At 42.1% G+C, this 25,208-nt stretch overlaps 1 protein-coding gene and 1 long non-coding RNA gene across 4 annotated transcripts in view; one reads left to right on the plus strand and one right to left on the minus strand.

Annotated features, from left to right (window-relative positions):
* Positions 1 to 1,340: 1,340 nt before the first annotated feature.
* Positions 1,341 to 25,203, minus strand: LOC116717749 (uncharacterized). Its single transcript, XR_004338798.1, has 3 exons — positions 24,818 to 25,203; positions 19,405 to 19,408; positions 1,341 to 1,354 (listed from the first exon to the last, which is right to left on the minus strand). It is a non-coding gene; the product is annotated as an uncharacterized LOC116717749 (long non-coding RNA).
* Positions 5,767 to 25,208, plus strand: part of nfatc1 (nuclear factor of activated T cells 1) — a 73,087-nt gene continuing 53,645 nt past the window's right edge. Inside the window, exons 1-3 of one of the 3 annotated variants that reach the window (XM_032559336.1) lie at positions 5,767 to 6,277; positions 9,570 to 10,662; positions 13,139 to 13,298. In XM_032559336.1, coding sequence (XP_032415227.1) covers positions 6,154 to 6,277; positions 9,570 to 10,662; positions 13,139 to 13,298 — 1,377 coding nt within the window. In that variant the 5' untranslated portion in view covers positions 5,767 to 6,153. Of the gene's footprint in view, positions 6,278 to 8,428; positions 8,595 to 9,569; positions 10,663 to 13,138; positions 13,299 to 25,208 lie in introns of those variants that run through there. The other 2 variants (XM_032559338.1, XM_032559337.1) reach the window with 2 other exon arrangements.

Here is a 25,208-nt window from a genome sequence, read left to right on the forward strand (position 1 = left end):
TTTGTATATATGCAAACACAACCGTGTAGTAGTCGTCGATCAGTGAATTATATATTCTCGCACTGCCTTGCAAAAGTATTCACAGCCTTGAAACCTCACCCACACAAACTTTGATATGTAAAAACACCCACGTAAAGTAGCTTTTAATTGTGATGCGGAAGGAGGACGATGGTTTTCACATTTTTCCACAATCAAGGAAGTGAATTTTTAATTAATACTTTTTAACTAATAAAATCCAGCACAATAGCGTAAAATTGGTGAAATTGGGTCGGTGTTGAAGGGAAATTGAACGATGCTGAAAGCAAGTTTTAACGCTCCAGCGGAACAACCCACACGTTAACCCAGTACAAGAATTGGTTTTCAAGTATTGGAATGACCTAGTCAAAGTCCAGGCCTGAATCAAATTCAGAATTTGTGCCAAGACTTTAGATTTGACGCGCACAGACACTGCGCATCCAGTCGGACTGAGCTTGATGGATTTCGCAAAGATTCATTTTCAAAAGCTGTCCAGTGTCCGTTTAACACCTTCTGTTGATTGATCGCCAATAGTCTGATCACAGTCCACTGTAGTTTGTTGCAGTAATGAGAAAGAGTTTGAAGAATGAAAAAGGTGTCTGGATTGTTTGGCAAGTAACTGCAAAGTATAGTTGCAATATACTGAAATTCTCCTGGCAAAAAAGAAAAATAGTCACCTCTTTACATTTGTTGTAATAAGCATTACTTCACATTTTTATATATATAATTTTTTAATCAATCTTTAAGAATGACCCTTTTCACTGCTTAATACCCAGTGGCTACAGTCCCTGTAACTAAGCCTCGGTAACTGTTGACACAACGTTAGCTACTGTTGCTTCCCTCAGCATTACAGAATCCATCATGATAAGCTTAAAGTTGCTCGGCGAGTTGCGCCCGTTGGCTGGTGCCCATCGGCTACTTTTTCTCCCACCGCTAAGTTTTAGGATAATTCATCTCCCAAACTACGTGATCCCGCTTTTTTATCTTTGAGCTCACACACGCTCGTCGGCCAAACCGCAGCTGACGCCAAAAGGCTTCTGTAGGCAAAGAAAACACCGCGTCCCATTACTTTCCTCTGGTGCAGGCAGCGTTGCCCCACAGCTCTGCCTCGCCTTGCCTGCCTTCCCCCAGAAGTCAGTCTGTTTCTGATTATGTGTGATCATCCTCGAGCTTGCCAGAAACATTTCAGACACAAGCAACTCCTTTTTATATATTTTTTTTTGTCAAGGAACCTGGAAGGCATTCAAAGTAAATGTCATTGTAGCTTCTCAAAGCCATCGTTAATTATGATGATAGGAACAAATGATGTGATGACATTACGGTTTTTAAAATAATTTTTCTTACATAAAAACGTGTGCGAGTATTACAGTGTCATTGAACTGACCCTATTTGAAATTTGTCAGTGCAAGCTGACAGTGTTGGTTTTATTATTTAACGCTCAGGTCTGTTGGATGTTCTTACTGATTTGCAGCAACTTTTCAAATCAGTTAACAGGTGAGGATGACAAGATTGACTATTAATCTAACATCCACCAACACTTTACCTTTCATTTTTAGATGTCGCTTCTCTTGCTACAGACACTTCGTACAAAGTCAAAGCTTGGAGAAATGAAAAGCAATTTATGAACCATCACACACAATATACTGTACATCATGGCATGTTGTTGATGAATTGCTTAGTAAGTTACTTTTAAAGGCAGTGTCGCCATCTTGTTTTTCTTCATGACTTGATAATCAGACAATCACCTCAGGAAGAAAGTTCAAAGCTGTGTTCACTGTCACAGGGAGCATTCACACCAACCCTGTTTAGTCCGCTTTAATCAAACTTTAGATAATTTGTCTACAAAGTCAGTTTTTTGGGGCGGGGAGGCGTAAATGAGCAATAGAACTCTGACACGGATGGAAAAAAGCCAACTCTGGTCCTGTTGAACGATGCTGGTCCTCCTAAAAACCTGGGTCTCGGTTCAATTAAAGTGAACTCTGGTGCGGTTCGAGAGAATATGTGGATGGAAGCGGACCGGAGACCTCTCCAAAAGCAGGAAGTAGACCATAGTGCATGGCATCCTGGGTAAATACAGTCAAAACAAACGTGCAAGTCTAGCAGTGGACATACAGTAGACTTTATCAAAAACAAAAGAGAAATCCTGCAGACACTAAAATCTGACGCTACTCCAGGTTTTGTTTACTTTTTGTGAAGAAGGAACTTGTGCTTATGTTTCCTTCTGAGATTTTTGTGTCGTTTCCTTCAGCAGTTCTTGGTGCAGCGCCACCACAGGTGGGCGGGGGGCGGGACAGATTTTTCATATAGTCTGGATTATTTGCCACAGTGCAGTGGCAAAGAGAACTGCACCAGTTGAAAATGTAACAAATGTTGCAATTTTGAACCCAATCGAACCGAGACTACCAGACTATCAGGTGTGAAAACACCCTTAATAGCTAATATAATAAGAAGCTAGGTACAGTTAATTTTCTATTGCAACCATTCCATGCATTCAGCAAACAGATGTAACTGAATATTTCATCAGTGTAGACAGAGCATCTGCATAGTTTAACCTGAATTATTATTGGGTGATTGCTTTGACGTTGGTGTAGCACGTATGTGAGTTTTGCAGCAGTGGAATATATGTGATGTCTCTAAGTTACAATATTTATGCTAAAAAATATATATATATATGGAGCAGCTTGACTTAGCTATAGATAGTTACTGTATGTGTTATGTATTATAGTTATGTATTATAATCAATCAAGTTTCAATCAAGTTTATTTGTGTAGCACATTTCATCACTGAGGCAGTTCAAAGTCCTTTACATCAATAAAACATAAAAAACCCATTACAGTACACATACCGTCACCAGTTGTGAAGCATTATATTTTGTCAAGTGTCATCATCAAAATTGTCAATAAACATCAACCATGTTGGGCAACCTTCCAGCGATAATGGGTCGAAAGCAACTCTAAACAGGTGAGGATTTTAGCCTTGGTTTAAAGGAACTCAGTGTTTCAGCTGTGTTGCAGAATTCTGGAAATTTGTTCCAGATTTATGGTGCAACATTAAAGTTGCATATTAGCTACTTAGAAAGGTATATAGCAGCTCACCATCTTTTAAGGGTGACTTATAGCTTAGCCGAAGCCCAAACCCAATGTCTCAAATTTACTAATGTAACGTTTTAAAGAACTTTGGTTTTGTGCATTTCAAAAAGATTTTGTGGAGCTTATATCATGTTCTTACAATAATCATAAAAGAAAGGAGAAGATATGTAACAAAGGTACATATGTTTGGAGTCAAACCCGGCATGGTTGCGTAAAGAAATACCTTGGTTATATGAGGCACCTCACACCATCACACCACAAATTGCCCTGGCTTTGAGTCTTTTTTTTTTTTCCACATCCACATTGTGTATTACTTGCATTTGGGAAAAAAAAATTTTTTTTGTCATTTAACGCTGCAGCTCACCTCTACGCCCAGAAGTCCAAAACGAAGTTGGACAATGAAATATATTATCTCTTCCACTGTGTTCTCTTGGCATGAGCGGAACAAGATAGAATTACGACGGAAAGGTTTTCTGTGGCAGAATGAGTCAATATTTCAGTTCTCCGTAAGAAAAACCAGATGAGCTTCAAACAGGCCAAACAAGAGAACCAGACCATCAAGGCTGTTATCAACACGAGGCACAAAAGCCAGCTTCTGAGATAAGGTTGAGGGATTCATGGGACGGACGGGTGGCTTTGTGTGTAAAAGATACCATTGAGACAGGTGTACACAATAACATCTGGGGAGACTTACGGCTTGCTGCAATCTATTTAGCGTCCATTCATATTTTAGCAAAGCCGCTAGCGTAAAAAAAATCTCTTGAAAAAGATAATTTACATTAGCTGGGGTTTAAACCAGGGGCAAACAAGTCTGTCGCCACTATGATGTGTAACATAATCTGAAATAAATTCATCTTTTAAAGTTTTATACTGTAAAAATATCTGTATATTTAACAGCGATTGCTAATAGTAAAATTGCTCCCCGAAAAATCTGTGAAACTAGAAAACGATTTCAATCTGATGTGGAACTAATCGGTGAAAATTACCACTTGTGCATTTTACATTTTTTACGTTCATTTTGCAGGTTGTTTTTATGTTCGTTTTAGGAAAAACACTCCTATTCTCCTTTTGTTAAAACATTTTCATTTTTTAAACCATCAAGTCAACAATGTCTTTATGGTTAAAGTGAAAGACAAAAAAAAAGTTTTTCTCATAATTTTACGGTGAAATTCTGACAACAGCAGCTGACAGAGTTTTTACCACAAAATTCACGTCTTGTTTTTTTTTTTTTTTTCGCTCTCTGTTTTCACGATGTGCAGATCATGTCCAAAGTTCACACTTTTCCAGGATAAAATCTGAGTTCGAATGCAAGACCGGCAAAAACCAGACGAAGGAAGCAACAAAGGAAAACGGAAAGAAGGAATTAAGCAACAAACCACTGAAACGAAGGGAGAAAGAAGGGGGGGAAATAAGAAACGCAGAAAGAAAAGATGTAGCAAAATACAGAAGGAGTAAGGGGATGGAAAAATAATTTAATAATAATCAATTGTTAAAAAGAAGGATGGTTGGATGCAGAGCAGGACAAAAAGCAAAGACAGAAGGAAAATTCTCAAAACATGTCTTTCTTCAAAAATAATGGGCAAGCATCATATCCCCTACTCCAACATCTCTCTGCCCGGCAATCTGCCAGACAGAGACTTAAAGATGAAAAAAAGCAAATGAGGTGAAATATCAGTGCTGGCCAACAACTGATGGTGCCACTCATGACGTGTTCCTGTGGAATATCATCTCTTCTGTTGAGTTGTTAGTGTGCCATGTCCATCATGAGAATCAGTCTTCTGTCAGAGGCTTCTTCAGATTCACTGCAAGACTGACTGCTACCAGAGATCCTGCCTGTCCACAGGATCGCCAACCACAACGACATTTATATAAAAAAAAAAATAATACTTGGATGATGTGAGTCATGACAAGATTTACATAGAGGATTTTTGTATTTAATTTGGTTTTTTTTATCAATAAAAAAGGAGGAAGAAAGAAGGGAAAAAACAAAAAAAGTCAGGAAGGAATGGAAGAAAGAAGGCACAGAAAAAAAATAATGAAGAAAGGAGAGAATTGAACAGGGAATACATTTCAGAAAAACAAATATTTTCTCGTACTCTGCCTTCTTTTCCATACTTTTCCAGACCTGTGAAAGTAGCTAAGCGAAATCCCATGCTTTGTCAGTCTGGTATGTGGTGAAGAATGAGATTTGAACATTGATGTTGGCGTCAGTTTCTCAATTTTCTCGTAATTAGATGATGGGCATCTTCAGAACTGAGAAAATCCTATTTTTGCATTTTGAAAAAATAAAATAAAATAATAGAAACCGTGAAACTTAAAAAAAAAAAGTATTTATTTATTTGGGGGCGGAGGGATTGTTTACTCATATGGAAAGCTCACTTTACACTGAGGGGGCAACATTATCAACAGAATAATGCAGACTGATCATTTTGTCGATATGGAAGACGTCGGTGTAACTTTCTCTCTCTCTCTCTCTCTCTCTCTCTCTCTCTCTCTCTCTCTCTCTCACTCTCTCTCTCTCTCTCTCTCTCTCTCTCTCTCTCTCTCTCCCCCAAACGCTCAACGCCATTCCCTCCACCTCCCCCGGAGGGTTCCCTGGGTGGAAGACATCATCAGGCGCTCCAGGAGGTTGCAGAAAGCCGGCCGCGTCATCCTGTGGAATGGGCGGCGCGCGGACGGAGGGTGTTTTCCAGCTTTAAAAGCACCGGAGCCGGCTCCTCTGACAAACCGAGCTGCGTCATCCCAACTGTGGAGACTTCTCAAAGAACCTTCACCGCTCAGAAGCGATCCGAAACCCACCTCAACCCGGTTCCAAACGCTGCCACTCTTCCTCCCCCCCCTCTCTCTTCCTTCCCCTTTCCGATACGACTTACTCCTCTCGCTCGTGCTCAGAAGAACAGTTCACGCTCCCGTTTTAAAGATTCCGAAAGCGAGTTATGCCTTACGGCGTGTGACGCAAAGCAGCGCTGCCGCTCTCGACTAGTACCGTCGGCGAAGACGTTGGTGCACGTTGAGCGCAGCCGGACGAAAGTTGCGCGTCGCTTGTTGAATGCAGGATACCTCCAGCCTGAGCGTCAAAGCCAAGTTCAACTTCGGAGCAGCAGCCGGACAGGAGCGGGGACTCCAGCGTCTCAAACCTACCGCCGCCGCCGATATGAAGTCTGCAGAGGAAGGTAACTTTTACATATGGCTTCATAATCCCCCCCAATGTTTGATTTTAATATAAAATGCATACTAACAAACAAACGCTGATTTCTCCAGCTTTTATTGACTGAAAAGAGAAAAGAATTAGTTTTACCATCTTTTAAATTCTCATCGTGCCAGCTCCACAACACATTGTTTTGACTGAACTCTGCCAAAGAGTAACACAATCTTATTCAAATGCAGTGCATGCACGCCATTACCAGCCGTATTTGCAGGTGCACCTCTTCTTCAGGATGATGGGACGGATTCGTGAACCCTGACTGCTGTGAAAGTGTCATGTCAGATCTAGGGGTGAGGAGGGAACAAACGGAGAGCGTCATCCCAGGAGTCGTTGGACATTCAGATTCTTTTTAGGCTTCTGTGCAGAAGTTGAGGTAGAGGTTTGCCATTTTAAAATATAAGTTTGAGTGAGGGAGAGACATAGCCGGCCCAAGACAAAGCAAACTAAGCAGCCGCTTTGCATCCCTGCAGCCAGGGTGTGGGAGACGGTGGATCAGGAAAAGGACTAAATCCAGTTAACAGATGATAGTTTCTGGATGCATGAGTTGTAGAGCGAAACTCCCTTAATGTGTAAAATGTTTGTCGTTTACTTTTCTCTCACTGAAATTCTATATTTTCAGCTTTCTACACTATAGAACCACCTTCAAACAGTGTCAAAATCAAGACTAAAAAAATGGCTTTTCACTAAATTTGTTATTTTTTTTATTTTTGTAAAACATTATTTTTGTATTACTTCACGTCAATACATCAATCCCCCCACAGCTGGTAGAGAATTTCATCATAAGTTCAGTAATCTTTTTTTCTTTTTTTTAAATAAAAATTCACACTAATGCCAGTACATAAAACATATAAACAATGTATATATGTCTGATATATACATTGTTAGTAAGTGCAATATAATTCCCATCTCATGTTACTTTTTAGTTGCGAGCTGCAGTCAATGTTTAAATAAAATGCACTAACATCTGAGCATGAGCGATATCCTGAGGTTCCCTTTTTCTGCTGGAAGCCACGCAAATCAGATCCCGTTTCACATTCAAGGCAGCAAACTTTGATTTCTTTTTTCTTCTTCTTCTTTTTTTTTATCTGAAGCTCTTTATAGTCTGTTTAGTCTCAATTTTCAGTGCTGATGGCACTGGTTTTTTTTGTGGATGTTGGGAATTTCATTAAGTCTTTGAGGTTTCGTACAGACGGGTGCAGGCCTATTATTCATTTCAGTCCCTGAGCACTAAGCCTCATAATTGGTAACAGGCATGTGCGTGTGTCTGTGTTTGCAACTAAGACGGAGAGCTGTGATCTGCGCGTTGTGGGATGTCGGGTAGCCGACTTGACAAGGAGCTATGCGTAACCACATGGAGATTCAGCTATGCGCCATGAGCCGCTAAGCTATCGCAGATAAACCCAGATGTGCACACACACACATAGACCCGTCCGATGTTTGGCCAAAGCTCTTTGCCAGCCATGCGAGCACAGAAAGTGGCCCCAAGGTTCTCGGTTGCAGGGGCTGCAGATGACTTCTGTGAGGGACCACGTATCTCTCGTTCCGAGATCCCGTCAGTCTGAGTGCAGCTTCCACCACAATCCCTGTGGATAAGCTCCACTGTTCTTTAGTCATACTGGTTTAGTTGTGGTGAGAGAATGTTTTGATCACGATAGTGTAATTGAGAAAAATTGCTGTGCACGGAGAGAACGCTATAATCTGCGCGATAGTCAGAGCACTTTGAAACCACGCCGCAAGCAAACTAAGAGGCACTGTTTTGTCTTCAAGTGTGGCTCTGACCTTTCTTAAAGTCATGTCCCTGCACCAGCCCAAAAATAAAAAAATTCAGAGCTTTTTGAAAGTCTTCTTTCTTCAGCAGCTGTGACGCGTGTGAACCCGGAAAACCTGAGTTTCAACATCATGCCGTGTGTAAAAGTGAAAGCCTCTGTGTTTTGAGTGGGTGTCAGAAGAAGTCAAGTGCGCTTGCAGCGCAGTGCACAGATCAAACACACGTTTAGAGGAGTAGCAGAAAAAAAACAATCAGCTGCAGCTCAAGCTAACGGCAGTCAGGCTTGACTCGAGGAGGAGTATCGCGACGGGTGGAGCGGGCGGGAGATCATCATCTGTTCAGACCAGAAAAGAGAGAGAAAGGCATCAGAGAGGACTGAGCTGGGTCACACTACCTTTCATGCTGAAAGAGTGGATAATGACAGAGGCAGAGATGAGTTCCCAGCAAGAAGAGCAAGAGTTTGACTTCAGCTATTTGTTTGAGGACAGTCAAGCTGCCCAGAATGAGTCAGACAGAGGTGGGTAGTGAGGAGCAGTGATGCCTATCCTAATTTACTGCTATTAGGGGATTGACATTAAATTTTCTGAAAACTTTTGGGTGTACTGTTTCTCAAAGTTTAGGTTCTTGATTTAAATGTCCATTGTTTCTATCACTAATGCCAACTGTTTTATTGGAGATGCATGTTTCTAAAAGCAGGTCCATAAACTAATTTTAAAACCTCTGCCCACATGTTATGTGGCATGTGACGGCTTTGTCATTTCATGTGATGCACATTGGTGTTGTAGTTGACAATTATAGCACAGCACATTAAGGAGAGTGGCCTTTAACAGGTTTCAGACTCAGTGATGTTATGTCTCACCACCTTCAGCATCACTAAAGCTGTTAGATACAAAAAAAGAAAAAAACGACGTGTGAGTTTTGACAAAGCGGCCAACCTCGACGGGTGTGTTACCGTGTAGGTATGTACGTTAGGATATAAGTGCTTCCTCTGACTTTGTAGTTGACTTGCACTTGCGATGTTCTCGGTATGCACAGTACACGCTCGGTTACGCGTGTACTGTGCATGTACCACTATGTATCTGTGTGTGCAGCGCTACAGCCAACTCTCTTTGACTTAATCACAAGCTCTGAGCGATGCGAGAGTGCTGTCAGCTGTCCACAGGGGAGGGCCTAATTCACTCGGTGAGTGATGCAATCAATCAAACGGAGCATCAATCAGAGCTGCAGGAGGAATTCTTGTAGAGTACATATGACAGCAGGGTGTGCCGAATAGAGCCATGGATGCACTGATCAAACAAACAGGGAAGCTGTGCAAAAAAAATGTGACTATGCATCATGTGCAGTAAAGCTTCTACAGACATTTTCAAAGACATGACTTGTTGCTCTATCTAAATTGGGAAATAATGAATTGATACACCATCTTGAATTCATTTTTTAAAAAACATTTTCATTGAATTAGTTGTAAATAATAATTCTGATTTTTGTTTTTCAGATGCATACAACTACACACCAAACGTGAGTCTTCCAATTGGCATGGGCAACCCATGCCTGTCTACGCAGTACCACACCTTGCAGTCCAGTCCTGTCATCCCAGTCTCCTCTTGCCACCAGACTGGCTACAGTGTCCAAAATGACAACCATGCCGCGTCAAGTTACTACCTGCCTCAAGCCTTGAGACCCAACGGTGCTCCTGCTCTGGAAAGCCCTCGTATAGAGATCACCGCCTATAGCCAATACCCGGAGGATGAAGTAGAAGCCAGCGGCAGAGAAGATCACATCATCAAACGAGGCGTCAACTCCATTGTCACACTGACGCTGCCGAATGTGGATGGGTACCGTGATCCAAGCTGTCTAAGCCCCGCGAGCAGCATATCCTCTCGCAGCTGTAACTCAGAGGCCTCGTCCTACGAATCCGGCTTTTACAACTACGACAATTCCCCGCAGAACTCTCCCTGGCAGTCACCCAGCGTTTCGCCCAGAGGGTCATCCTCACTTCTGTCTTGTCCACATGCCATCGGTCCCGCAGCCTCTCCTCACCATTCGCCCTCCAACTCCCCCCAAATAGGCGCAATGGCAGAGGAGGGATGGCCAGCGCAGCCACGTGGGTCCCGGCCGAATTCCCCCTCCTGCAGTGGAGTTGGCGGAGGCAACAGCGGTGGCATAGGCAAGAGAAAATACAGTTTCAGCGGCTCCTCTTACCAGCAGACATCGTGCTCACCCAACCAATCACCCACCCCTTCTTCACATGGTTCCCCGAGGGTCAGCGTCACAGACGAGAACTGGCTTACCAACACCAACCAGTACACCAACCTTGCCATTGTAGCGGCTATTAATGCTCTCACCACAGATGGAATGGCTGACATGGGGGAAGGAATTCCAATCAAGACACGGAAGACCATGCTGGATCTCTCACCATCCATGAGTCTGAAGGTGGAACCCGGAGGTGAGGACCTGGGTCCAGAAGGGGAGCTTCGACATGACGAGTACCCTTCCCGCCTTAGCCTCAAGAAGGAGAATTACTGTGGAGGGTTTCTAGATGTACCACAGCATCCATACTCCTGGTCTAAACCCAAGCCTTACCTCAGGTAAGCCACTCCCGCTATTGTGTGTTGAGGTTTCACAAATCTGTTAATATTTTTGTACCTGCCCAGTCGTGTGTTGGACCACGGGTTGACTAGGTCTTCTGCTTACTTTCATTTAACGAGCTTTGAAGAAAATGCAACGAAATGGCATGAATTTATCCTGATTAGGAGTGCAACAAGATCTAGTAGGACAAGATCTCATGGCATTAAAGCACTGCAATATTTCTTGTCAAAGTGAAGTCTGTCTCAGTTTCTGTCATTATGTGACTACATTCTGTGTCACATAATGTAGTAGTATCCAGGGCTTATAAATTACCAATATAAGCCCTGGATGTGTTTTAATGTTTTATCTGTGCTTAAGAATTTTGTTTTTTAAGTAAAAAAGAAAGTTTTTTCACTATTCCCCTGGTTTGTTTACGGATAAACCTGGATTACAACACAAACTCTGGTGTCACATTGAAATGGTTTATGTGGCAGCATTTGAGGTTCTATTAAAAAAAGAAAAGTTGACACAGTGGAAGACAAGATGTAAAATATTTGTGAGCACCACAAGGCTACATTTAGATCCTATACGTTATCCTTTAAAGATTGTAAGGGTCGTATCTGCTTTAAACCTTCTTAAACGTGTGGATCTGCAGGAGTATTTCATGCTTATTAGTAATTCTGAGCATGTTTTGTTTTTGTGAGCAGGATGATCAGGTCTCGTTGTCCTGATCGTAAATGCAAACTACAATCTTTGACATCACTTTGAAAATTCGTAGCTCCCTCCTAGTCCACAGAATATTTATTGCATTATCTGCAATCCCACACAGACTAGAACCCCATCTACACACCACCGATAGCTCATGGTGAAAGCATGCCTTTGTAAAGTTTGTCACAGGCAGCTGGGTTGCACCAGGGAGTCACATTTACAAAGATTACCGTAAAACAAATTGTATACGACAGATATTAAGCTGTATCCTCCTTTCTAAATAAAGTGCCACCAGTGGATAACTTATATTAATCATTCAAATACAACTTTCCCCAAAACTGCCGTTAGAAGCAGAGATACACACACTTCTACTACCTTAAACGGGCCTCTGATCTTTACCTTTAAACCTTTAGCTCACTGTTTTACCGAGTTCTCAATCCATCACCTCAATCTGACTCATGTATTGTCTTTTTGCATCGATATTAAGTTTTGCTTATTTTCCTGAGAGGACAAGATTGTTTCAGTTTTTAATCTTCAAAGGCCGTATCAAAAGGCAGAGAATCAAAGATACACGCTCCTCACTTCCAAACAAGCTCCCTTTGAAGATCAGAGCTATTTCATAAATCATATTTCGCACAGAGGAGTTGCTCAGCTTGTGTATGCAGCTGTTGCTATAACGACTCATACACAAATATGATGTGTAGACACACGTTCAAACAAACACACAAGGTGAGCCCCCCTTTGTGGCATGTCTTTCCAAACCAATACCACACTTTCCTGTCGGAAATCAAGTGTTTGATTAAGATAGTGAGGAACAGGAAGTAACGGTGACAGGCTCGATTGAAGGGGAAGCAGTCTGGGAGTTAATCAGCTGGCTCGCTGCACTGGCCTGTCGCGCCATTAGACCATCTTTTCTCCCCACAGCTAACGTGATGTCATGCTCTGTCTGGGCAGATAAAGCCTTGCGGGGGGAAATCAGTTTGCTTTGGGTCAACAAACAGCCCGCAAGTTCCACGGAGATGCCAGAGATTGGTTTCAGCCGAACCGCCCCTCGGGTCAAGGGTTTGAGGGTTTGCGTTTAGCAGGCATCCGGCCAGCCGAGAAATATTGTCTTGCACATGTTTGTTTTGGTTTAGATATCTCCGCGTCGTTCGCATGGGAATCTCTGACTCTCTGTCTGGAGAACAATGACGTTGAGGGATGCCAGCTGCGGCTCGGAGAAGGAGATATCGCGCGCGCTTCTTGATCCGCTCTCTTCAGAACCGACGGGGCTTGTGTCGTCAGATCTCAGTGTTATCCAATCCCGCGACAAAGCAGCTTTAAACGCCGGTCTGTACCAGGTTTTGTTTGCGTGCCTCAGAAGTGCCTTTCATCCCGCTGTCACTTTCTTAACTCGTCGCGGCTGTTTCCACCTGTCATGCCATAATGTAAAACACACAGCTCTCAAACTGGGCCACATTTGCTTTTCATTTGCTTTTGTACATAAAAGACACAACTAATTATTAACCTGGCCTAAAGAATTATGCATGTCAGTGTAATAGTGCTGTTGGTTAGATTTAGGACCATGATGAAATGGAGGAAGATCAAGCCAGTTGGATTACTCCAAAGTGGCCCAATTTGGGGCTAATTTAAAGCAAGCTTGGAATTATTAGATCCAGGTTTTTCTGACATGGAGAGAACAGTGGAGCGCCTGGAAGTTCACGTCTGCAAATTCAATTAAATAAAAGCAGTGATTTTACTTTCAGTTACTTTCAGCTTAGAGCAATCAACTTGTCCTGTTCTCTGCAGCCCCTCACTGCCGGCTCTTGACTGGCAGCTGCCGTCCTGCTCCGGTTCGTACAACCTGCAGATTGAGGTGCAGCCAAAGTCCCACCACAGGGCCCATTATGAGACGGAGGGAAGCCGAGGAGCCGTGAAGGCGCTGTCTGGGGGACACCCTGTGGTTCAGGTACGTCTAACTGAAGTGCAGTGAAGATGCGAGTGTCTTTGAAATGTTACCATTGTGATATTCATTATCGATACAGGTTAGTTATGCGATTTTAAAGAAATCATTCTGAGTTTGTAAGGGAATTTGTGTCAAAGTTCTGTAAGCAAAGTCTTTTTTTGTTGTCTTGATTTATTATAAATCCAGGTTCAGTTCTTGGACGCTACCATCCTGTAACTTTTAGACTTCAATACACATAAATGGCTCATTACTAGACTTATGTAGAGCTGAATTACTGCTGATTAGGGAACTTGGCATTTTCACTGAGTTGTATCTAAGCAGGTATATATCCAAAAGTTGTCAGATATTAGCTATGGATGACTGGAATTGAGCACTGAATTAGCCGTTAGCTAGGAGGCGCAAGCTAACGGCTTTTCTGAGATGAGCCTAGACTTTCAAGGCCAAAGATCTCAATTTTGAAGAGAATTTTTAAACAGAAGCTAATATTGTACCTTGGCAAACAATTCACCTTAAAAGAACAGAGTTTATGAATATCAGCTGTGTTTATTTTATTTCTTTTTACCATTGTTGTAACTTTAAGGGAAGCTATCCATCATTCTGACCTTGATTTTTATCTCTTTTTATCCTCATTTGAGGTCCATAACATTTACACTGCATCAAACAGGTACACCTTTATCATTAATCAAACAGTTCCTGTATCAGATTTAAGGCTATACCTTTTTCACTTTTTTATTATCTATGTAGTAGACTTGATAGTATACTTATCTTGATGCTGCGCCACTCCTAAGGGGTGCGCCCCAAATGTTAAGAATAACTGGCCTCAACTAAACTGGACTTCTACCGTGTGAAGACAAAGCCATTCTTAAATATGTTCTACTACTTTATGAGGCTTTAAACCATTTTCACAGTCACATTGGGTAGTTATTTCTAAATAATGGTCATTTAAACAACTGTTGTCTACTTGTAGAGAATGAAGCGTGATTTCATTTTCAGTGAGAGTAAGGCAGTGTAAATATCAATTCCTCAAACCACAATATTTTTGCTTTTAAATAACTTCTATGCAGCTGTACAGGTTTTGTTTTATGCATGCTTGTGATATCATGCTTATGGCATGGCCTGTTGTCAGTGTGTTCACAAAAATCTGGAGGGGCATGGATGTCTGTGGAAAGTGCCAGTGAGCACCATTGAGCAAGTACAAATTTATGTATTTATATACTGACAGATCCACCCACCAGTTCACATCTGCTCGTGAATTGTTCACAATAGTCACCTCAATGTTACCAACTTAATAAATATAGCAACAATATAGCACCAAGGCATATTGTTGTTATATTTAGCAACATACCAGACTAAAACATCGGTAAAGGCCAGAATCCAAAACGGCACGCCAAGCTTTTGAAGGATTGGTATCGGACAGAAAACTGCAATCGGTGTACCCCCAGCAGAAACTACTTGATTGTTTCTGTGAACAGAGATGTGCGCTTCAGTCTTGGTTTCTCTCAGATTACCCAGTGGCTATTTCCTCCGGGACCAGTTAGCTTGGTTATATGTCGAATGCAAATGACAAAATAAATATCTACAGTAGGTATATTGACTGTTTTTTTTACTTCTTAACCAAATCTCATGATTAAAAATTCTGAACTAGCGTGACATATACAGTCCATTTCCCATTTATCACAGCTTATCCAGCAGAGGCCTTTCTAGTAACTTAACACAATGTGTACACACTGTAGGCTTTACATTTCTCTACATTTCTGTTTGCTGTGTTATTAATGCTCCCTGAAGCGCAGAGTCAATGTGCTGTAATCCAGTAAAAGGTCACTTTGACCAGTTGCAGTGCATGCTGACTCAATTAGTATAGAGGAGAACCATCGCCTCTCACTATTGTACTTGGCAAACTCTTAAAGAGCACACGTCAGTCTCGCCAACAGCGCAGCACAGAACTCCTTTCTATGTTGCGCTGTCATCATGCTGGGCTCGCATCTCAGTTTACACAAGGTGGGAATTTAGTGCTGTGTGCACGTCCCAAAGGCTGAGGGTAAATTTGACTTTCAAGCTATTAACCTAAAGGAGAAAAAAAAAGACTAATTGCATTATTTGCAGCTCTGTCAAGCAAAACATAGCTTGACGCATGCTCTATTTCTTGAACATCAAACTCTGAAAAATCATGCATTTAGTCCAGTCTGTTGGTGTTGAACACTTAGCACTGTGCTAGCGCTGTCCTGGAGCTGTTTTGTAAACAGATGTTGTCAGCACATCCTGGTCTACTCGGTGTCAAATGCACTTGACAGCTGTTGGCCAGCGCGGTGTTATAAACAGGCCTGTCAGCCCGCAGGTTTTCTCTGTAAATACAGGTCATTATTCCCCTTCATTAAAAACCTTTGTACATCAACATGCATAAATCAACATTTCAGCCCAGCGCCCTCCCTATGCCACAGAGAGAGGCGGAGGACCACAGTAAGCTTGCTATCCACAGCTGCAGCAGGTGTGACAGGCTTTGATTTAACTTACTCTGCTGTCTGGCTCACTCTTCACAAACCAGAGTGGGGGAAAAAAAGCCATTAGTTAACCCCAAGAACTGTATACAAACTGCAAATTCACATTTCACAAACTTTGAAGTATTTTATTGAGACTTTATGTGACAAACCATCAGAAGGTTGGGTGATTTGTCTAAATCATAAGCGTTTTTATATTCGCATTCAGTCTCCCTGAGTCAAATCTAGGCCTTTCACAATAATTTTTTTTCTGAGTGATAAATTGTCCCAGAAGTTATTGCTTTAAACAATAATATTGTTGTTTTGAGACAATTTTCAAGAAAAGGTAATGGCATAATACTGCAAAGATCAATAGACTTTAAATTCTAATACACATTTAACAGTGGTACTGGAAGACATTTTAAATATCCAAAATAAGAGAAACAACAGATAAAATAAATTATAAAGTCTACAAACAAAATGGTCCTTCAAAAAAAAGTGGGGGCTGGTTGAGACCAAAACACCAGGCTGAAAATGTTTATCATCCAGTTTTTGGTAGGAAGAGAAAAACGATAAGTCAGGCAAATTGAAATTATTGAGCTTGTTTTAAGTTATCATGCAATTAATTGATTTATTGTTGACTCTCCTAGTCAACTCTTTGTAAAACATTTTTGCTCCGATTACAGCAGCAGCTCTTTTAGCAGGTATATTCTGATTTGCAAAGTCGGTACGGACTTTCACTCTACCATAAACACACATGGGTATGCCTTGATCTAAACCATTCCATTATACACCTGACTGTGTGTTTAGGGTGAACCTCAACCTCACTTTCTAATGGGGCACAAGATCCTTCCTTCCCTGTGTGTAGCTCCATTCATCTTCCCATTAACTAAATATGTTATGTTCAAGATGATGTGCAATGTTAGATTTTCACCAGCAGAATTTGATGCGTCATTGAAAACCCTTCATTGGTTTTCAAACCTTGGACTAGACTTCCTGTAGCTTTCCTTCCACAGTGGCTTTCTTCTAGCCAATATCTGCCATAAATGGTAAAATTGAGGTTTGCACAACTGAAATTTGCCCTGTGGACAGATTTTCCCACCTGAGCAGTGAATCTCTGCAGCTCCTCCAGAAGAGTATATTCAAATAGACTCCAGCTTGTGGATATAACAGGACGAAATGCAGAAAACATAACTTTTAAAACAGCTGTAAAAAGAAAAAAAAACACTGTGTTGCCTTACTAAAATTCATAAATTCAATCTATGCTTTAAAAAGTTCAAATTTAAAAGGCGAATTTGGGATGACTCCAGGTAAAAGCTGTAATACAAACATCACAATGCTTCTTCACTCTCACACCTTTTCACATATATTTCAGACTTCTTGGAAAGTGGGGATTTATTATGCCTGTGATTTATTTCCTGTGCAGTCAGCTGGAGTATCTTGAGGGTTTTGTAACTTTGGAAACCACTCCAAGCAAGGCAGTGAGCAGAAAGATATATCTATAAAGTTGAGCCAATCATGTGTTCGTGCTAAATTTATGATGTCTCGAAGAACATTTTTTGGTGCCTTCAGGGTTCGTTTTTTTTTTTTGCACAGTCCAGGATACAAAATCTCTCTTAAATCTAACTTCAATAGTTCATTTTAACCCTTTCTTTGTCCATGTTGAGGTGTCGAGAGAAACTATGGTCTTAACATTGAAGGAAGGGCATCCAGCGGTCCCAAATGCCCCGTGGTAATGAGTGGAAGGCGCTGGATGGGTGAGGCGCAGTCAAGGAGAATGAGTCAATAATGACACAGGGGCATGGGTGTAGGAGGCAGATCAAGGAAGTGTATGTGTATGCATGTGTGTGTTTGTGCTGCTTAAGGCTGGAGGATGTAGGGAGAGAAAGAGAGAGACAAGGGGCAGAGGGAGTCACAAGGCAGCTGGAACTTGCCTTGGCTGCCCCCTAGAGATGTTCTGTATCCTGCTGATTAGGACCCAAGTAGCCCTGAGGTTGCCTGAGCACGGTAGGCGGGGATGTGCAGGAGTCAGGCTCCCAAGGCCCCTCAGATGCCACCTCTCCCCTCCACACACCCGTGCCTCTTTCCCTTCCTCCCACTCCCTCCCTCCTGAGGACCAGGGGATGTCGTTCCCAGTGAACTTCTCATCCTTCAGTGATTTCCCAAACCCACACCAGCAGGCCTCCCTCATGTTGGGTCCCAGTCAAGCAGAGCTCTATTGTTTTCTTAGCTCATGCATGATCAGACACATGTGCTATGAGTGATGGTGACACGTGTGTTGGAAAGCAACACCAGGTGAAAAAACATGTAGCCGTAGCAGACTGAAAGGATGCACTGTTTCTACAGCGGCCTGCACACTGCTGCCGTTGCCAGGCAGGAAGAAGATCCTGCGATTGAAATTCAACTTGGACTCTTCCGTGTGGAGTTTGCATTTTCTTTTTGTTCAAGCAAGTGTTGTCTCTGAGTACTACAGGGCCTCTCACCTCACTAGGTCAGTGGCTGATCATTGACCTTAGACTTAAACTACGTCGTGCGTCTGTCTTTACTTTCTGCAGGTTGTTAACTACCTCTCTTATTATTGGGTGGACATTTTGGCCCCCTCAACTCTAGTTCCATACTTTGCTAAATGGCAGCACACCACAGCCCCCATAAGGAAACCTAAGATATTCCATTGGCTCCTCTCAGAATGTTCCAGATGCTGTTCTTTTTCACTTCAGCCATGCTAGAGGCATTTTCAAAGCCATACCAAAGTAAAATCTTAGTTTGCCACCCATATAATTTCCTTTTTCCACTTAATGCTTGCAGGTTTGCTAGCTGGTGTCTATCACCAGCAGTCAGTGAGTGAGAATTAGGGTGCACACTGGACAGCTAGAGGACAAACTACCCACTTGTAGTCGAGTACAACTTTAGAGTGAACGATTAACCTAACTTTGTCTCCAGAATACCCAGAGAGAACCCAGACTTGGGGAGGAAGAACTTGCAAACTCTACACAAGAAAGCCAAGAAGTATTTGAACCTAATCTTGCTGCAAGGTAACAGTGCTAATAACTGTTCTAGCCTATGTCCTGGTCTGCCGTCCCCCAGATCAAAGCCACATGTGAACTGAAAAATATTTCAGTCAAAAACAGTTCCAAAAAGAATTTATTCCTTTACATTATTTTGAAAACAAGAGATCGAATTCTCAGTAAGTCTGCAGAAAATTTTATCTTGTTGATATGGCTATGCTAATTGGTGTAATAGGTGGCATTGCAGTGGAACCTAAGTGACACCCGTCTAATGCTTGGCAACAGCAAGCAACAACACCTGTGGGGTGCTGTGTGCAGTGCAGTCATCCTTATGACTTTTTCATAGGGGATAATCACTGGCCCATGCACATACACACTCTCTTTCATTAAACTTAAAGCAAAAACAGACGTGCTGTAATTTCTCCAGGATGTAACTATAACGGGCATGACTCTGTTTTGCTCTGCAGCTTTAATGTATATGAAATTTGCCAAAGGCTTCCGCCATGGCGACATGAAAGACCTCATCAAGTTTGTTTAGGTTTTTTTTTGGGATGTGTGGTTTCACCTTGGGATCCGGTACTTTGCGCCTATGTAATGTCTCAAAGAAACCCCTCCCAATCTACAGCAAACTATACTGTACTAGCTAATTGCTCATTAAATCCACTGCTGCTTCTTGTTTGATATTCAAAAGGCTTGGGTTTACCCTGTGGTGCTGTTAGAGCTTAGTCAGGACTATTATTTGTAGCCCAAAGGGCTATTTATGCCACTCGCAAACTGTGGTTCTCCTTCCCTTACAGCAGTGTTGGGCTACCACTAATTACCAGTTAATAACATGTGGAAAAAGTACAGAAAACTGTGCATCGTTTTCGCCGGTTTGAAGTGATAACCAGACAAGCCGTACATTCATGATGCATGGCCCAGGGGCGTAGCGTTATTGGGTGGTTAGAGGAGAAGCAGTGATCATCAATGCATCATCTCCATTATATTAAAAAAAACAAAAAAACCTGTGTAGGGTTGGATGATGTTTCTCGTGGCAGGTTTTTCTGGAAACAAAGCCATTGTTTTTATAGGGAATTTGGACCCGCACTAGTCTAGACGTGGGCTTTTGCTTGAAACGGTGCCCTTGATGACATAACACCTTAAGCACTCGGTTCCACCAAAACTGTAATGGCTATAGATCCTCGGTTGCTTATAAATGGAGTGGCATCGGCCTCCATGGAAACGAAACACATTAAAGGATTGCATATGTTGCTTTGTGTGTTCATTATGGGGCACGGGAGATGTGACTAGACCAGGCGGGCGATGGTGTAAAGTCTGGAAGGAGAGACAACTTGGATGAGTGTATATTTAATTGGGTACAGCGAAGGCTGGCAGCGTGCGTGTGTCAGCACTTGACAGAGGAGAGACTGGGATAATAGGAAAAAAGCTTAAACCGACCGCTGCATTTCTCCCCAGTTACCACTCCCCAACCTCCTTCTACTTCCACTACTCCTCTTCCCCCGATTCTCTGTGCCACGTGGACTTCTGCGAGTCATGACATTTCTCCAGGCGGTGATGAAAGGAATCGCTAAAGAGGGAGAGACGGCAGCGCATTGCACGCCTGTGGAGTGTATTCACAATCAATTTCCAGCCAGGACAGACATAACTAATTTAGCTCTGAGTCATCACATTTAACATGTTGAAATGCTTCAGCTTCACTGCCGAGGCCAGGTGCAGGCAGCGTTTTAAATGCCACTATTATTAAAGAAAATACAGGATGGCCTGCCCTGAAAAGCTTTAGCATGTCTTTTTGTTCTTTTGATTGACATAGACTATACATGTGTTTACTGTTAGTCAATTAATGTACCATTTGCTAACGTGTGATATTTAACTCAAGCCCCAGCTGTTTTGCATGACAGCGAAGCAATCGAAACCGGATATCACTGAGAGGTACACAGTGCCTCTCAAAAGTCTTTAGAGGATTTTTTTTCCACATTTCACCCATCCCTAATCCGAGACCACTGAAAGAAATTCAGTTCAACCAGCTGCCTTCTGATCTCACCCATCTAGAAAACAGAATGCCAAAAGGAAGCCGTTGTTGAAAGAAAGTTATGTGAACACGCCTTTGCCGTTTTCCAAAAGCCGTTTGAGGGGTATTGCAATTTATTCGGTAGGTGTTTCTGTTAAATGAAACCAAAACTGATTTTTTTTTGCCGTGGATGCAAGTTATTGTGTGTGGTACAAAACCAACAATAAAAATCACCTGAACACACCATCCTCAACGATAATTCATGGTGGTTGCTAGGAACAACATACCTTTCTACACACAAATAACCAAATTGGATTTGAGGGGAAGATGGTAGGAGTGGCATACAAAACTGTTGTGGAAGAGAACCTGTTAGAGGTTGGAAAACAGACTGGGGTTATGGTTGACCTTTGGGTTTGGGTTTGCCATTGTTGGTTAAAATACAATGAAGTTTATTTTTGCAACGAACAAAATGTGAAAACGTTTATAGGGCATTTTATTCTAGCTCTAGCTGAAAAACAAAGTTCTCAGACACTGTTCCAAATATGAACGCTATTTAAGCCGTGTTTAGATTTTCTCACAATAATTATGCAATAACTCTGCCAGATAGTGCTGCAATTAAAGCATAAGAATCTCATCTGGTTGAAATTAGTACTTCTCAAGTCAACCTCGCAGTTGCCAATGGACACAAATGCAAAAAATTCATCTCAAAACAAAAGGAAGAAGTACTCTACTTGCGATGTGCAGTTGACTGAGCATCACAGGGGTTCGGCAGAAGCAGAGACAAGACTTTAGGTAGAGGGTCAGCAGGAGCACATATGGAAAAAGAATTGAAGGAGGTCGCCCAGGGGGACTAGACTTGCTTTCTCTAGCTGCCGGGTAGGCTAACGTCACCAAGAGGACTATCTGACCTCATTAATCACTTCCTCTGCCCCATGAGGTCATGAGGTTCTGAGTCCTGATACTGGAATCACAGTGTCTTACCGCAAGACGAGTGAGAAGACAAGACCCCTTCCCCCACCCAGCCCAAACTGCTCCCTCCGTCCTGCCTCTCTTCTGGGCCACCCTGCAGCCATGGGGCGGCTAAGCTAACGGCTGAAGGTCACTGAAACACCCCCCCCTCCAAGACGAAAATCCACACATGAAAAGGTGACAGACGGCACGGGTTTGCAGGCCAGCTGCACCGTGTCTCATTAATCCAAAACACCACATCACGCCATTTAACGCTCCCGCGTATCAGATTTGCGTCTCGCGCGTCGCCGTGGCCCTCACGCGAGTCAACGCGCCGGTAACTGGTAGCATGTGTGCGTATTCATAATTGCTGCCGGTGACACTATAAGTAAAATATAACAAGGCGAGCAGGGCCTGTCGGTGAGATCACCGCGCAGATGAAGTGGTCCCTTGGGATGCCAAGACTTCAAGAAGCTCCTGACCTTGGCCTAACTCACTGATGACTAGCATGTGTGACTAGCTCACAGGTCGACACAGCTGCTAGAGACACTACTGACACTGGAGAAGTAAAAGCTAGAAGCGGAGATGATTGACAGCTACAGCTTTACTGTTTGCTATATGATTCCTTGATAGGTGAATCATAGTGAAAAGCCAGATAAGAACTGGTGCTTAGATCACAGACACACATGGATATATACTTGACTTGAATGGCTGCTCATACCCTATTTTTATTCAAGGTGATTAATTCGGAAACTTGGTAAGAGAAAGAGGTACACACTCAAACTTGCCGTTTGTCCAAAAGCTATCTCATTAACTTTAGACAGCACACATTTATTCTTAGCGTCGGCGTAAGTTTCCCTTCTCAGACAACTTTGTTTCTGAACCAGAAGCATTATAGGTCCATGGAATTGTAGCCCTAATTTTTCAAAGACCTAAATACGACAGCCCTCCAGTCGTATCACTCTTCCTCACAACCACTGGTCTGGCTGCCCTGTTAAAGGTAATTAGAAACCAATTAATCAGATTATGTCATAGGTTACATGTGGCCTGCATTTTAGTCTATGAGTCATTCCAGTAGATAAACAACTGGGGTCTTTTTATTCCATTTGACGTTACTGCTGTTTTCACTCGGACGGAGCTCAGAGAAAATTTGTCTGTGGCAGCGCTGGTGTGTGCCTTGGTAATTGACCAATTTGTGGGATTTTGTCAGAGTCCTGGCTTTTGCAAGCCCTGGTCTTGAGTAGTCAATCTCCCACAGCAGATTTTCAAGCGGCTGAGAGCGCTACCTGGGCGGATCCGTGGGGACTCGCATGTTGACAGGGCACTCTCGATAGTTTTTGGGTCTACTATACCTGATGGATTGTACAGCTTCGCTGCCCTTCTGAGAGGTGGGAGAAGATCTCTAACCACAAAAACATTCATTCTTCTAACCATCTGGGAACATAACACTGCAGTGAAAATGTGAATGCTGGGAGGTCTATGGCATTTACCAACAGTTTCACCAAATCATGTGGTTAGTAAATTGTCTCGGTCAAAAATCACTCGCAAACTTTATTTGTTTTTGAACCACCCCTAAAGAATTTGAAACACTGTCTCCATATTTCTATTTTAAAACATTGTAGTCACACTAAATTGTCAGTTTTAACATGTTGACGTTAGCTAGATGGTGAAGAAAAAGTGTTTTTTACCCCTGGACCCTTGAAATTAACAGTGATTTTCAATCGGCGCGTGGCCAAGCAGGTTCTCTCTACCTTTTCACAAATATTTGATCTTTTTATTAGTTGAGCAGTAGCAGCTAATGGAGGCGTACGAGGGGAAGCGGTAGTCGTTTGAAGTAGTGATACCGATACACAAGTCTCTTTCATCACAGTGGGACACAGTCTCTGAGCTTTAATGGAAATCATAATGCAAGTTCATAACTGCCCAAAGGCAGAAGGGGCGAGGTGATGTTGTACTGTATAGAGGGGTTATTTTAGTGCCACCATCCTCACTTGAAAAATGTGCTAGGTTAAAAGTCATCCAGCTTTGGTTTGTTTCCAAACCCCGTCCTGGGTCCAGTATGGAGTGATCCATACCTGGGTTGACTTACACAAGTTCAGTCCAGCACACTTTAATCCTTAAAATGAGTTCGAATAAATAATGTTCAACAATAGTACTACTGAAGCGTCAACTGAAAAGCATAGCCTGGATTACACCAATAAGAAATATTTGGGTAAAAATAAAAGATTTTTGTTGTTAAACTTTTTTATTAAAATGTAGATAAAAATAATACCTACATTATGTAAAACAACATTTATTGACAATCAACTGAATTTAGATCAAAATATTTATGCTCGGCATTTAACACAGTATAAAACATTTCCCACCTGCCTTGACTTCCTGTCCAGATCATTGCCGAACAGTTAGCACTAGCATGCGCTAAGTACATAGCAGGTAAAAGGCTAATTGTATTTTAAGTGAATAAACTTGTTCTCTAGTGGGGACGACACTACAACATACTGAATCAAATTCATGAATAACTCAAAGTAAAACAAATAATGATGAAACACAGTTCAAGCCAAAACGAAAAGTTGAATATAGCTGCTTAACCTCTGTATAACAAATCATTAGACCAAAGGGTAAATGTTAAGCATAGCTAACATTAGCTTGTGCTAGCTACTCAGTCAGTAATTAGTATCATTGCTACTGACTACTGTTAGCAATACTAGTTAGTAATAGTATTGCTAACTACTGCCTGAGTAGTCAGTAGTAGTGCTAACTACCACTCAGGCAGTAGTAGTAGCGCAAGCTAATAAACTGTTTGCAGTTGAACGTTTTCAATGATGCTGTAGTGATATTTATCTCATCTTATTTCTTTTTTGTCCTGTAGAAGAGTTTCAATGAAGTGTGATCTGGTTATTCAGTTCAAAATGGCAGCGTGGGGGAGCCTGAATCTGGGTTATAAAATATTATTGTGTCCAAATTTAGTTGCAGGTTTCAATCAACAACGTCTCTGTCACAGTTGTTTTTCCTAAGACTCAAGAATGATTTGTCAGCATCCAAAATACTGTTGCCTTGTCTTGATTCAACCGATGAGTACCGAAATACCTATTGGTATTTTTATTCCCACTCACGCTCACAATCACACAGTTTAAAACGATTTAAACAGCCTTTCAACGGGCTTCCGGCACGAGGCTCCGAAATTCCTCTTTCGCTGAATTTCGAGCAGGGACTCCGAAATGATGAGAAACTCTTTAGACTGTTCTTGTGTTTCCATATGTGTAGACCCAAAGAATCTTTTATTTTAAAGGGAATCAGAAGTAAATAAAAAGTAATCCCTATTTGTTAAAGAGGCAAACAATTCGCTCAAAAGACGTGAATTATTGAAATGGGTGTTTATTGGAGTCCATCAGCGATGTTTGCATTATCTTTGAAGATGCCTCAGGCGTCGGTCGTGACAGCCGGCGTCTTCCTCTCACCTCGGCTTCTCTGTTCTCCC

The sequence above is a fragment of the Xiphophorus hellerii genome, chromosome 3, assembly GCF_003331165.1.
Source record: "Xiphophorus hellerii strain 12219 chromosome 3, Xiphophorus_hellerii-4.1, whole genome shotgun sequence".
NCBI lineage: Eukaryota > Metazoa > Chordata > Actinopteri > Cyprinodontiformes > Poeciliidae > Xiphophorus > Xiphophorus hellerii.